Source organism: Sapajus apella, unplaced genomic scaffold (assembly GCF_009761245.1).
Source record: "Sapajus apella isolate SASKATOON/1434 unplaced genomic scaffold, GSC_monkey_1.0 scaffold20, whole genome shotgun sequence".
Classification (NCBI taxonomy): domain Eukaryota; kingdom Metazoa; phylum Chordata; class Mammalia; order Primates; family Cebidae; genus Sapajus; species Sapajus apella.
Genome location: NW_022436960.1, coordinates 29,303,918 through 29,318,769, shown reverse-complemented (window position 1 = coordinate 29,318,769; position 14,852 = coordinate 29,303,918). Strand labels below are relative to the sequence as shown.

The window sequence follows — 14,852 nt, the reverse complement described above, 5'->3', positions numbered from 1 at the left end:
TTTTTTTTTTTTTTTTTTTTATTTTTTTTTTTTTTTTTTTTTTTCTTACCAAACCAATATTTTTTTTTTTTTTTTTTTTTTTTGGTATTCTTATAGAGACGAGGTTTCACCATGTTGTCCAGGCTGGTCTCAAACTCCTGACCTCAAGTGATCCACCCACCTCGGCCTCCCAAAGTGCTGGGATTACAGGCATGAGCCACCGTGCGCGACCTGGATAAGTTATTGACTTGACTCTTCTCTCTTCTTTTCTTCCAGGTAAAAGGCCCAGGCATTGGGCTTTTGGGCATTTCTCTAGGAGCTGATATTTGTCTCGCAATGGCCTCATTCTTGAAGAATGTCTCAGCCACAGTTTCCATCAATGGATCTGGGACAAGTGGGAACAGAGGCATAAACTATAAGCAGATTAGCATTCCGCCATTGGACTATGACCCGAGGAGAATCAAGGTAGCTTTCTCAGGCCTCATGGACATCGTGGATATAAGGAATGACCCTGTAGGAGGATATGAGAACCCCAGCATGATTCCAATAGAGAAGGCCCAGGGGCCCATCCTGTTCATTGTTGGTCAGGATGATCATAACTGGAGGAGTGAGTTGTATGCCCAAACAATCTCTGAACGGTTACAGGCCCATGGAAAGGAAAAACCCCAGATTATCTGTTACCCTGGGACTGGGCATTACATCGAGCCTCCTTACTTCCCCCTGTGCCCAGCCTCCTTTCACACATTAGCGAACAAACATGTGATGTGGGGTGGGGAGCCCAGGGCTCATTCTAAGGCCCAGGTGGATGCCTGGAAGCAAATTCTAGCCTTCTTCTGCAAACACCTGGGAGGTACCCAGAAAACAGCTTTCCCCAAATTGTAATGCATTTGTCTGTTGTTGACATGAGAGAGTCAAGATCAGATTCTAGGGTTCAATAACCCTATGTGAATCAGCTGTCTCCTGTATAACATTAAAGCCATATCTTTGTCATGAATGGTGTGTTTTAGGTAACTTTGTTGAATAAGCTTTGTCATCAGTTTAACTAATGTAAAATACTTGTTGTAGAAGATTCAGAGGTATATGACACAAATAAGTGAAAAATATACCCACCTGTTAAGATTCGTGTTTCATTCTAGGTTTTTTTAGTTAATGCTTTTTTTTTTTTTTTTTTGAGACGGAGTTTCGCTCTTGTTACCCAAGCTGGAGTGCAATGGCGCGATCTCAGCTCACCGCAACCTCCGCCTCCTGAGTTCAGGCAATTCCCCTGCCTCAGCCTCCTGAGTAGCTGGGACTACAGACACGCGCCACCATGCCCAGCTAATTTTTTTGTAGTTTTAGTAGAGACGGGGTTTCACCGTGTTGACCAGGATGGTCTCGATCTCTTGACCTTGTGATCCACCCGCCTCGGCCTCCCAAAGTGCTGGGATTACAGGCTTGAGCCACCGCGCCCGGCCTTAGTTAATGCTTTGAGTCATAGCTGGTGACTTTTTCCATCACTGTGAAAGGATGGTCACCTAATGTTTGCTGTTCAACTGTAACAGGGTAGAATTTTATTTGGCCAAAAACATACAGAGGGTTGTTAATATGAGGAGGAGATGAGACCACCTGTCTCTAAAATGGTTAAGTTTCTACTCTTTTCTAAGGGGAATGACTATGATCTATTTTCCCTCTCACTTCCTGGATCTAAGAACAGACCTTGGGGCTGGGCACAGTGGCTCACACCTATAATCCCAGCACTTTGGGAAGTCAAGGGGGACAGATCGCTTGAGCTCAGGAGTTCATGACCAGCCTATGCAACATGGCAAAACCCAATCTCAACAAAAATTAGCCAAACATGGTGCACATCTGAGGTCCCAGCCACTCGGGACACTGAGGTGGGAGGATTGCTTGAGCCTGGGAAGTCAAGGTTGGTGCAGTGAGCCATGATTGCACCACTGCACTCTAGCCTGGGCAACAGAGTGAGACCTTGACTCAAGAGAAAAAAAAATAGACCTTGGAAAATCATAGTGTGGTAATCTTAGAGGAGTCATTCCTTACTCTCCTTGACATCAACACTACATAGCATTTATTATACTTTTTTTTAGAAAAAAACAAAACAAAACAAAACACTTTATTAACCACGTGTTTTTCTCAAGAGTCTGCAAATGGGACAGGACTCTGTAGGAATGGATCACCATTGTGCGAAGTGACACAGGCTGGGGCAATTTGACTAAGGGGTTGACACTTAGCCCAAGTAATTAGCAAGAAGGCCCAGATGAAAAGCAATTGAGAACCCCCTAAATCATATCACTTCCTGAGTTCCCAACTGACAACCATCACCAACCTCTCTCCCATAAAAGTATAGAGTCTCCAAGTGTGAGCATACCAAGCAAGGCAGAATGGCATGACCTTTGTTCAGCCTTGTCTTGGAAGCTATTATGCATACTGTCACTCTGCCATACTCCATGGAGCAAGGCAGTCAAAGGCTAACCAAAGTTCAAGGAGAACATAGAGTCTGCCTCTTGAAAGGAGAGTGGGCCAGGCCAGTGGCTCGCACCTATAATCCCGGCACTTTAGGAGGCTGAGGCGTATAGATCATGAGGCCAAGAGATCGAGATCATGCTGGCCAACATGGTGAACCCTGTCTCTACTAAAAATACAAAAATTAGCTGGGCATGGTGGCGCATGCCTGTAGTCCCAGCTACTTGGGAGGCTAAGGCAGAAGAATTGCTTGAATCCAGCAGTAAGGGGTTGCAGAGAGCCAAGATCGTGCCACCGCACTGCAGTCTGGTGACAGTAGGAGACTCCATTTCAAAAAAGAAAAAAAAAGGAGAGTAGCAAGGTTCTGGAGGAGAGCATGTGGAATGCGAAATACTGTAACCATCTTTGGAAAATACAATCTGCCTTCTGGCCATATATTCCTCCACATGTATTATATATCCATCCTTCTTCTAAACCCTCTCCCCCTAAAATCTTATTTCATTATAGCATCATATTCAGGGTGAAGGTCCAAGATTTCATCATCTGTATCAGGTTGAGGTATAGATGAGGCTCAGGAGAGTTCCTTGGGTACAGCATCTTGGATATCATTCTTCTCAATCTGAGCAGCTTTGAAACAAACAAGTTAGCTCTCCTCACAGACACATATCCATAATACAATGGTGCGACAAGTGTAAGGTAACTCCTATAGACACTCCTGTTCAAAAATGGGGAAAATGTGGCACACAGCTGTCACTAGCCTGTAGCAACCCTGAAACACACCTGAGAACAGAACCTGCTGCCAATTCCTTCATTAGTGTTCACTTTACTATCTGTGAGTTGTCCTCTGTGGGTTTTGGTTGTACCTCCTGAGTTGAAACCTCTATTTTCCTTATGAAAATGAATTAGCCATTAAATTTAACCTGCTTCCTAGATGGAAAAGGGGACTCCAAACTTCTCTTTCAATTTTGTTGCCTTTTAAGTTCCATTTGCCTTTAAGTTCCAACTCATGGTGGAACTGGAATTGTTCCTCAGCCAGGACAATTTTCTTTTTCTTTTTTTTTTTTTTTTTTTTTTTTTTTTTTTTTTTTTTTTTTTTTTTTATGTTTCACAGAGGAAGCTTTATTTGGGGAGAGTGTGGTTCTGCTCGGCCCTGAACAGTCCTGCTCTGCCCACCCCCACCCCAGCCAGGTGGCTTTACTTCTTCCGGCCCTTCTTCTTCTTCATGTCCTTGGCCAGCTCCCCAATCAGTCTCCAGTACTCATTGAACTTGAGCTCTGAGTCCTGATTTATATGCAAGCTCTTCATCTTCTCATAAAGGGAGCCCACATCCTTGAGCAGATGGGGCAACTGCTGGGTAACCAGCTCCTTAAACTCAGTGGTGTTGAGGCTGCCCTTCTGGCGCTCCTGCTTCACAAAGGTGAAGAAGGTGGTGACCACGGTCTCAATGGCCAGCTCCAGCTCTGTCAGTGGTTCTGCTGCCATTAGGACCCTGAGGCTGAACTGATGTCCTCAGGGGCTGGCTGACCTTTGTCAGGGCTGAGAAGTTTTCAGTCTGAGCGTCCTTCTTGGAGTCCTTTGAGTCTGTTGGCTCCTCTGTGGGGTGTCTGTCTCAAGAGTCCCTTCTTGTCTCACCCAGCCTCACAGGGTCATGAGGTTGTTTGTCTCCAAAACTTGTTTATGTTGGGCCCTGGTCTCCTGAGCCCACATCCGCCCACACACACTCCGCTGCTCTTCCCAGCAGAGAAGCACAGGGTCTGGTAAATGTCCCGCTGTGGTCAGAGCTGGCATTTTCTCTGCCCCACTCCACCCTCACCTCTCCTCAGGGGTAGCAGGGCAGATTGCTGAGCCCAGGACCCCACAGGTCCTCCCCGCTCCTGTCTCCCGGAGACAAGGGTCCTAGAATCCAGAACAATTTTCTTAAAAAGTTTGTGGGAGATTTCTAAAAACCTCAGTGGGTTTCACTCCACTAGACAAAACACACCTCTAGAAATCTGTTTAAGAACTTTTCAGTCAGGCACGGTGGCTCATGCCTGTAATCCCAGTACTTTGTTAGGCCGAGGTAGGCGAATTACAAATTGTTTCTCTTTGGGAGTTTGAGGCCAGCCTGACCAACACGGAGAAACCCGATCTCTACTAAAAATACAAAATTCACCAGGTGTAGTGGCACCGGTTTATAATCCCAGCTACTCAGGAGGCTGAGGCAGGAGAATCCCTTGAAGCTGGGTGGAGGAGTTTGCAGTGAGCCGAGGTCTACTGCTTCCAGGCCCTATCCTCCTGCCTCAGTGTTAGGGACATCTGATCCTTCTAGTAAGGTGAGTAGCATTATAAGATATTTCAAGTTTGTCTACGGCAAAATATCCCTTTCTGGACCAGATAACCACAGCCAAAAGCTCTGGGTCAAGCAACAAGGACAAAGGGTGCCTACGGAGGTAGTGGGCCCCAGACAGGGACAGAGAGACTGGGCTGCTACACCAACTCAGCCCAACCCTTCCCCAGTAGGTATGGAACATCTATGGACCCCAGGAGGGGTGAGGGTGGGGAACTAACCTATCAATCTGCTTTTTCCACAAGGAATTCTCAGCAAAGGCTTGGAAGCATAATGCTAAGCTGTGGCCACTGCAAGTAACCTGAGGAAATGTTGGATCTGCCATTCTGGTCCTCATTCTATCACTGATCAGAGTGATCTGTCAGTGGTAAACTGTGCCAATATTGCTAACACTTTAGTGCACACCAACAGAATCCAAGCCTTGGCTTACTGAGCAAAGATCTGGCACAGAATTCAGTGCTGTCTTAACTTCTTGCTACAGAAGTAGTGGTTGTAACGTTTTAGTGGGCTAGGCCACAGTAGCTGGTTTTGCTACAGAAGTCAATTAAGTTAAAATGAGGCAATTATGGAAGGGAGCCAGAGGTGCCCTGTTTTAACTGACTTCTGTAGCTAAATGTTACAACCACTACAAAACCATAATGGGCTGGTACTGTGATGCTCCATGCTCCTTTGATGACATAGATGAAGTGTCCCAATGGCAACAACAAAAAAGAAGGACTGGTGTTGTTTTAGTCCGTTCTCACACTGCTAATAAAGACATCCAAGACTGAGTAAAGGAAAGAGGTTTAATTCACTTTCATAAAGGAAAGAGGTTTAATTCACTCATAGTTCAGCATGGCTGGGGAAGCCTCTGGAAACTTACAGTCATGGTGGAAGGGGAAGCAAACATGTTTTTCTTCACATGGTGTAGGGGATTGATCAGAGTGGTGGGAAAAATTATAGGGAAAGGACACAAACTTTCTGAAAGGTCAGAAGGTTCTACAGAGCCCCGGAGGAGAAAAGCTGAAGGCAGCTGTTTTATAACCCTGAGGCAGAGGGCAAGGAGTAGGTACAAGGGGGTGTGGAGGAATTTATTTTAAACAGGCTTGTTTACTTATGTGGATCAGGAATTGACCTTTGATCATCCGTGCATGATGTTCCCTGAAAGAGGGTTAATAAATGTTAAATACCTACAGGTTGTGATGTCTCCAGGTTTTCAACATTGTGCCTGCACTGAATAAAAGCAATCGCTCCAGTTTCTCGGGGCTTTCTGGCCACTAGAGACAGGCAGTCACTTAGCTGCTCTTACACAGCATACACATGTCTAAGTACTCATTTCATCCATTGGCCAGGGTCTGTGGGACAGACCCAGCAACATGGCATCAGCAAGAAGTGCCAAGCAAAAGTGGGGAAAGTCCCTGATGAAACCATCAGATCGTGTGACAATTCACTCACTGTCATGAGAACAGCATGAGGGTAATCACCCCCTTGAATCAATTCTTCCCACTGGGTCCTTCTCATGACACATGGGGATTATGGGAACAACAATTCAAGATGAGATTTGAGTGGGGACACAGCCAAACTATCTCATTCTGCCCCAGCCCCTCCCAAATCTCGTATCCTCACATTTCAAAACACAAGCATGCCCTGCCAACAGTTCCCCAAGGTCTTACCTCATCCTAGCATTAACTCAAAAGTCCAAGCCCAAAGTTTCCTCTGAGACAAGTCCCTTCTGCATATGAGCCTGCAAAATCAAAAACAAGTTAGTTACTTCCTTGATACAATGGGGGTATAGGCATTGAGCAAATACACTTGCTCCAAATGAGAGAAATTGGCCAAAACTAAGGGGCCACAGGTCCCATGCAAGTCTGAAATCCGTTAGGGCAGTCATTAAACCTTAAAGCTCCCAAACGATCTTTGAATCCATGTCTCACATCCAAGTCATGCTGATGCAAGAGGTGGGCTCCTATGACCTTGGGCAGCTCTGCCCCTGTGGCTTTGCAGGGTACAGACACCCTCCTGGCTGCTTTCATGGGATACACAGTGCATCCTGTTGGTGGATCTACCATTCTGGGGTCTGCAGAATGGTGGCCCTCTTCTCACAGCTGCACTAGGCAGTGCCCCAGCAGGGACTCTGTGTAGTGGCTCCAACCCCCCCATTTCTCTTCTGCACTGCCCTAGCAGAGGTTCTTCACAAGGATCCCACCCTTGCAGTTGACTTCTGCTTGGACATCCAGGCATTTCCATACATTCTCTGAAATCTAGGCAGAGGTTCCCAAACCTCAATTCTTGTATTCTGCACATCCACAGGCCCAACACCACAGGGAACCCGCCAAGGCTTGAGGCTTGCACTCTCTAAAAAAATAGCTTGGGCCAGGCCCTGGGGCTCATGTCTGTAATCCCAGAACTTTAAGAGGCTGAGGAAGGGAGATCATGAGGTCAGTAGCTCAGGACCAGCCTGGCCAACATAGTGAAACCCCATTTCTACTAAACACACAAAAATTAGCCAAGCATTCTGGCACACACCTATAGTCTGAGCTTCTCAGGAACTGAGGCAGCAGAATCGTATGTTCCTGGGAGGGGGAGGTTGTGGTGAGCTGAGATCGGTGCCACTGCACTCCAGCCTGGGCAACAAAGCAAGACATCACCTAAAAAACAAAACAACGAAATGGCCTGAACTGTACCTTGGCCCCTTTTAGCCACTGCTGATGTGGCTGGGACACAGGGTACAAAGTCACAAGGCTGTATACCGCAAGGAGGGCCCTGGACCTAGCCCAAGAAATCATTTTTCCCTTTTAGGCCTCCAGGCCTGTGATGAAAGGTGCTGCCATGAAGGTCTGTGATGTGCCCTGGAAACATTTTATGCATTGTCTTGGTGATTATCATTAGGCTCCTTGTTATTTATGCAAATTTCTGCAGCTGGCTTGAATTTCTCCCCAGAAAATGAGGTTTTCTTCACTCTTTTTTTCTTTTCTTTCTTTTTTTTGGAGATGGAGTTTAGCTCTTGTCACCCTGACTTCAGTGTAGTGACGTGATCTCAGCTCACTGCAACCTCTGCCTCCCAGGTTTAAGCAATTCTCCTGCTTCATCCTCCCAAGTAGCTGGGATTATAGGTGTGCACAACCACACACAGCTAATTTTTGTATTATTAGTAGAGACGGGGTTTCACCATGTTGGCCAGGCTGGTCTCAAACTCCTGAGCTCAGGTGATCCACCGCATTGGCCTCCCAAAGTGCTGGGATTACAGGCATGAGCCACTGCACCCAGCAGGGTTTTCTTTGCTGTGGCATAGTCAGCCTGTACATTTTCCGAATTTTTATGCTCTGCTTCCTCTTGAACTCTTTGCCTCTTAGATATTTCTTCTGCCAGATACACTAAATCATCTCTCTCAAGTTCAAAGTTTCACGGATTTCTGGGGCAGGGGCAAAATGCCACTAGTCTCTTTGCACAGCAAGAGTAACTTTTACTCCAGTTCCCAAGAAGTTCCCCATCTCCATCTGAGACCACCTCAGCCTGGACTTCATTGTTCATATCACTATCAGCATTTTGGTCAAAGCCATTTAATGAGTCTCTAGGAACTTTCAAACTTTCCCACATCTTTCTGTCTTCTGAGCCCTCCAAGTCTCTGGGAAGTTCTAAATAATCCCACACTTTTCTGCCTTCTTCTGAACCCTCCAAATGGTGCCAACAGAGGTTCCAGGCTTTGGAACTGCTATCCAGTTCCAAAGTCGCTCTCACATTTTTGGGTACCTTTACAGCAGTGCAACACTCTCTGCAGTACCAATTTATTGTATTAGTCCATTCTCACGCTGCTAGTAAAGACATACCTGAGATGGGGTAATTTACAAAGGAAAGAGTTATAATTGACTCACAGTTCAGCTTGGATGAGGAAGCCTCAGGAAACTTACAATCATGGCGGAAGGGGAAGCAAACATGTTCTTCCTCACATAGCAGCAACAAAAAGTGCTGAACAAAAGGGACAAAGCCCCTTATATAACCATCAGATCTCATGAGAACTCACTATCATGAGAACATGAGGCTAACCACCCCCATGATTCAATTTCCTCACACCAAGTTCCTCTTGGACATATGGGATTATGGGAACTACAATTCAAGATAAGATTTGGGTGGAGACATAGCCAAACCATATCAGGTGTAATGCTAGCCCTCTGTGTACAGGTTTTGTGAACAATATTGATTGTATGGGGGAGAGTGAGCTTATGTCACTATTCCATCAATGACAATTGCCTGGTGAATACCAATCCTCCATAGCCATGACTGGATCACTGAATAAAATGATGCAGTGTGCATCTGAAAACTGCCTCTTCCTCTGTGGGTGATCTGGGAGTGAGCCAAACATGGGGTGGACAATGTCATACCTGGAAAGCTGGCAGATCATGGAATCCTGGACATTGGACATGCTTGGCGGTGCTCCTGCATATCACCCCTGGGAACAAGACACATTATTGGTCCAGCAGCCTAAAAGTATGCACCATGCTTATTAGGAAGCTGCCAGGTAGTGGCTGACTCTGGGTTTCGATCCTCTATGAGATTTCTGGTACCGGGCATAGGAGTCAGTGCTCATGAAAAAAATGATATTGTTGCTTCCAGTGCCACTACCTTGGCAGCCCAGAGACACCCTTCAAATCCTTAGGAAGGTTGTTTTAAATGACAGGGAGGAGTGCGTGCCACTGCCAACAACTCCTGTTGTACCTGGATAATATCTCAGGCATGGATGAGACACAGATAGAGGAGATCTGAAAGCAGGCCTGCTGATCACAGTCAGAGTGGCTACCTAAAGAATCTTTCTGGCCAGACTGGGTGGCTCACACCTGTAATCCCAGCACTTTGGGAGGCTGTGGCAAGCAGATCACCTGAAGTTAGCAGTTAGAGACCATCCTGACCAATATGGTGAAACCCATCTCTACTAAAAATATAAAAATTAGCTGGGCATAGTGGTGGGGGCAGGTAATCCCAGCTCCTCAGTAGGCTGAGGCAGGAGAACCGCTTGAACCCAGGAGGTGGATGTTGCACTGAGCAGAGATCACACTGCTGCATTCCAGCCTGGGCGACAGAGTGAGACTCCATCTCAAAAAAAAAAAAAAAAAAGCAATCTTTCTTGGACCTCTTTAGCAACTTCTTACCTGGATCACTAGGACTTGGGGGAAGGCCACAGCTACAAGCAAGCCTGATCATCCTGCTTATCATAGTAGCCTCCTGGATCTAGTGAAATGTATACTGATGGCTTAATAATATTGCACTGAGATTGTGTCAGTCAAGGTGTCACTTCTTCTTTTTTTTTTGAGACAGAGTCTCACTCTGTCACCCAGGCTGGAGTGTAGTGGCACGATCTGGGCTCACTGCAACCGCCACCTCCTGGGTTTAGGTGGTTCTCCTCCCTCAGCCTCCTAAGTAGCTGCGATTACAGGCGTGCACCACCACATTCAGCTAATTTTTGTATTTTTAGTAGAGACAGGTGTGGCCAGGATGGTCTCAAACACCTGATCCCAAGTGATCCTCCCACCTCAGGCTCCCAATGCCCTGGAATTACAGGTGTAAGCCACCGTGCCTGGCCAAAGTGCCACATTAATATGATCAGACTTCTGCCTCCAGATCCTGGGAGTCTGGAGGGCCTATGAAATGTATTAGGTTTGCTAAGGGAGATACCTGGATTGGGGACAGACTGCAGGGCAGTTCTCTGGTTCGCTTTGGACTGACTCAGCTCTCCCCTCTTTCTCACTAGTAGTTCTCAAGAATAACCATAGAATGTGATGGAAATGTAACATCCCAAGATAGGGATGGATGACTGGAATGGCCCTGGCTCTATCCTAGTCCCTCCCTACAAACAGGATGTCTTCCAATGTTTTAGCTCAGCAGTCACATGACCCACCCCAGATTACAAAACTCAGGGCAGCTGCAGTGCAAGTGGGCACATGCACATGAGACTCCATCACCCCGCAGCATTCCTGATCCCTGGAGGACTGGTTTGCAATGATTCTTAGGCTTCTGTCATCCTTTGCTGCCTATCTGTAAGTAATAAATCCAGTTAATGTACATTGCTGTATTAAATATGTGAATCTGTTTTGTCTCACTGGACTCAAACAAGTTGGTAACCAGCACACAGTGAACTTGTTTCATATAGTCTAATACCTTTTTGTTCAGTTTATACATGTTTATTGAGCTGGGTGTCACTATATGCTCTTCTCCCTTCTCTACCCTGCTATGTTCCCAGCTAGGCTGAGCCGTTTGGGTTTGGCCAAAAAGAGGCATTAGAAAGATACTGAAAAACAGGAGAGTCAAGGAATTTATAGTCTCCTCCTTCCTGCCACAAACCAAACCCTCTAGAAAAGCTACAATTCCTACCAGACTGCCCCCTTCCCTTGAACCTTCAGACTCAGGGTTCTACACCAAATCTTGTTTCATTGTCTCTGTTTTTAAACCTTGTCCATGCCTTTGTAGATAGTACCTTTATAAAACTCTCCTCAATTACATAGGCTGAGAGAGCCACTTACTTACTGTTAGAACTCTGTATGCATACAATCCAAAAGGGACTCTAACACTGATTAGATTTGTGAGTTGAAAAACGAAACAAAATTTTCACTGGGTACTAACCCTATACGTGTGCCAGTGTAGTGTTTTTACACGTTAGCCCATTTAATGGTCACAATAAGCCTGTTCAGACAAGAAAACTGAATTTAGGCTGCACACGGTGGCCCACGCCTGTAACCCCAACACTTTGGGAGGCTGAGGTGGGAGGATTACCTGAGGTCAAGGGTTCAAGGCCAGGCTGGCCAACATGGTGAAACCTCATCTCTACTAAAAATACAAAAATTAGCCAGGCATGGTGATGGGTGCCTGTAATCCTAGCTACTTGGAAGGCTGAGTTAGGAGAATGACTTGAGCCTGGGAGGCAGCGGTTGCAGTGAGCCAAGATCACAGTACTGCATTCCAGCTTGGGCAACTGAGCGGGACTCTGTCACAACAAACAAATAAATAAACAAACAAAAACAAAAACTGAATTTAGAGGGTTATGTTTCTTGCTAAAGATCATCAGGTTTTAGTATTAAGGATCAGGGTCAGACCGGAACTCTGCCAGGTCTGCCTCGCCAAACATCAGCTTTGCTTCAGGTACCATTAGCTCTAGGAAAAAAGGCTTGGTAAGGGACTTAAGGGTAAGGGGTGAATTATGGCCATGTTTCTCCACGCATCACCTGAATACAATCACCTGGGATGCTTTTTCAAAATCTAAATTTTTGAACTGCCTCTCTCTCAATCCTTTACCTCTCAGTGGTTTTCTTACCTCTATTTCGACACTCACTACGTTGGATTGCAGGGATAGTCATTCACTTTTTTCTTTTTTTGAGATAGAGTTTTGCCCTTGTTGCCAAGGCTGCAGTGCAATGGTGCAATCTCGGCTCACTGCAGCCTCTGCCTCCCGGGTTCAAGCAATTCTCCTGCCTCAGCCTCCCTAGCAGCCGGAATTATAGGCATGCACCACCACACCTGGCTAATTTTGTATTTTTAGTAGACATGGGGTTTCGCTGTGTTGGTCAGGCTGGTCTCGAATTTCTGACTTCAAGTGTGATCCACCCACCTTGTTCTCTTAAAGGGCTAGAATTATAGGCGTGAGCCACCGGGCCGGCCAGATTAGTCATTAAGTCTTATTTCAGCAGTTACTATCACTTGGGACACTGGTGTGTTTGCACAAATTCTAGGCGCCCCACGCAGCGGCTTGGAGCCTGTCCACAATTCCAACCAACGGGAGTACAGGTAAGGGCTCCGCCCTCGACCGCTTTTCTGTGATGGGCAGAGCCGTCAGGCCCGCCCACTGACTCGGCAGAGCTGGGTCGACCCTATTCTACCCAGGTTGCAATGGCAGCTACGCTGATCCTGGAGCCCGCCGGCCGCAGCTGCTGGGACGAGCCGGTGCGCATCGCCGTGCGCGGCCTGGCGCCGGAGCAGCCCGTCACGCTGCGCGCGTCCCTGCGCGACGAGAATGGCGCGCTCTTCCGGGCCCACGCGCGCTACCGCGCCGACGCCCGCGGGGAGCTGGACCTGGAGCGCGCGCCCTCGTTGGGCGGCAGCTTCGCGGGGTGCGAGCCCATGGGGCTGCTCTGGGCGTTGAAGCCCGAGAAAGCCTTGGGGAGGCTGGTGAAGCGCGACGTGCGGATGCCCGTCCCCGTGGAGCTGGAGGTGCTGGACGGCCACGACCCCGAGCCTGGGCAGCTGCTGTGCCAGGCGCGGCACGAGCGCCACTTCCTCCAGCCCGGCGTGCAGCGCGAGCTGGTGCGTGCGGGCCGGGTACGCGCCGCGCTCTTCCTGCCGCCAGGTGAGTAGCTTCTGCTCAGAACTTGGTCGAGCTCTGTGACCCCTGCCGGCCCCTTGCATGTCCTGGGAATCACGTGACGTGGAACGTCCCTGAACTTGCTACTTCTCTCCAGAGTCTGTCATGGATTCTGAGTCTCTAGGTGCCCTGTGTTGCCCAGGCTGGTGTGCCATGGCTGGATAGCTCACACTGCAGCCTCTTGGGCTCCAGTGTTCTTCTCGCCTCAGCCTCCTGAGTAGCTGCTCCAGTCTTTCCAAGTTTCACGTCCCTCCCCACCGAGGCACTATCAATTTTTACCTGTGCTGAATAGTGCATTCAACTTATTATCTATTTATTGAGAGCCACTATCTGCCAGCCATGTGGTTGTCTTTGAATATGATTTGGGCAAAACCTGAAGCTGATGTGCAAGAATGGTTTTCGCCTCCTGTCACATCAAACTTCCAAAGAAGCTAAAATCCACAAAAGTGGCAATGCCCTAGAATCATTTAAAAACACACACAGAACTGCCTGACAGTCCCCTCCCTTCTATTATAAACATGCTGTCCCTGGTTCTCAACCTGAAGTGATTTTTCGCCTTCCCTGGGGGATGATGTTTGGCAATATTTGGAGACATTTTGGGTTGTCATACCTGAAGGGAGAAGTGCTGTTGGCATCTAGCAGGCAGAGGCCAGAGGTTCTGCTAAACGTTCCACAACGCATAGGAAAACCGCCAGAACAAAGAATTATCTTGCTCCAAATGTCTACACTGCTAAGGTTGAGGAACCCTAGTCTAAGTAAACACAGGATGCTTTCTAGGTAAAGGTGACCTAGAAAGAAGACCCCAGATTAATCCCGTTCAACTAAATTGCTGACTTAAACCTCTACCATAGAAAATGCTGAACTGGGCACCATGGCTCAGGCCTGTAATCCCAGCACTTTGGGAGGCTGAGGTGGGCGGATTACTTGAGCCCAGGAGTTCAAGAAGTTCAAGACCAGCCTGGGCAACATGGTGAAACTCTGTCGCAAAAAAAAAAAAAAAAAAGTCAGGCAGGCATGGTGGTGCGCACCTGTAGTCCCAGCGGCTTGGGAGGCTGAGGTGGGAGGATTGCTTGATATCAGAAGGTGGAGACTGCAGTGAGCCGAGATCACAACTATTGCATTCCAGCCTGGGCAACAGAGTGAAACCCTGTGTAATAAATAAATAAATAAAATAAAAATGAATTCTAGAGTTGCAACAGCACACAGAATCCTTAAACTGAATTCTGTGATTATTCTCCAAAACAAGAGACCATGCTTTAGTTTTACAGGTCTTCAGCAATCTTAGCCTTAACTCATGGCTGCCCACTACACTGTAAATTCCTGTGGGTAGAATTGGGTCTTACAGATTTCTAAATATCTATATTCCTAGAGGCTTTACCAAGGATATAGTAGGAGCTCAATAAATAATACTGACTGGGCCAGGCACAGTGGCTCAGGCATGTAACCTAGCACTGTGGAAAGCTGAGGCGGGTGGATCACTTGAGGCTAGTAATTCAAGACCAGCTAGGCCAACATGGCAAAACTCCACCTCTACTAAAAATATAATACGAAAAAATTAGCCAGGCATAGTGGCTCACACATGTAGTCACAGCTACTAGGGAGGCTGAGGTGGGAGAATCCCTTGAACCTGGGAGGAGAGGTTGCAGTGAGCCAAGATGGTGCCACTGTACTCCAGCCTGGGTGAAAGAGCAAGACCCTGTCTCAAAAAAAAAAAAAAATCATACTAAGAATCGACTAAAAGCTTTCATTAAAAACAAACAAGGC

General features: G+C 47.2%; 3 protein-coding genes and 1 long non-coding RNA gene across 6 annotated transcripts in view; 2 read left to right on the top strand and 2 right to left on the bottom strand.

The window, feature by feature from the left end:
• The window catches only part of ACOT4 (acyl-CoA thioesterase 4), a 5,256-nt gene extending 4,283 nt beyond the window's left edge, over positions 1–973 (top strand). Inside the window, exon 3 of the mRNA XM_032287926.1 lies at positions 256–973. Within this exon, the coding sequence (XP_032143817.1) occupies positions 256–861 (606 nt within the window). The 3' untranslated portion in view covers positions 862–973. The remainder of the gene's footprint in view (positions 1–255) is intronic.
• A 2,567-nt stretch (positions 974–3,540) lies between these two features.
• On the bottom strand, positions 3,541–4,195 carry S100A13 (S100 calcium binding protein A13). The gene has a single exon (XM_032287924.1). The coding sequence runs from the start codon at positions 3,919–3,921 to the stop codon at positions 3,634–3,636; it is 288 nt and encodes a 95-aa protein (XP_032143815.1). The 5' UTR covers positions 3,922–4,195; the 3' UTR covers positions 3,541–3,633.
• Positions 4,196–5,537: 1,342 nt separating this feature from the next.
• On the bottom strand, positions 5,538–6,566 carry LOC116558035. The gene is made up of 2 exons (XR_004271797.1): positions 6,418–6,566; positions 5,538–6,099 (listed from the first exon to the last, which is right to left on the bottom strand). It is a non-coding gene; the product is annotated as an uncharacterized LOC116558035 (long non-coding RNA).
• A 4,118-nt stretch (positions 6,567–10,684) lies between these two features.
• ACOT6 (acyl-CoA thioesterase 6) overlaps positions 10,685–14,852 on the top strand; it is an 8,171-nt gene continuing 4,003 nt past the window's right edge. Inside the window, exons 1-2 of one of the 3 annotated variants that reach the window (XM_032287921.1) lie at positions 10,685–10,773; positions 12,460–13,073. In XM_032287921.1, the coding sequence (XP_032143812.1) occupies positions 12,617–13,073 (457 nt within the window). In that variant the 5' untranslated portion in view covers positions 10,685–10,773; positions 12,460–12,616. Of the gene's footprint in view, positions 10,774–12,311; positions 13,074–14,852 lie in introns of those variants that run through there. The other 2 variants (XM_032287922.1, XM_032287923.1) reach the window with 2 other exon arrangements.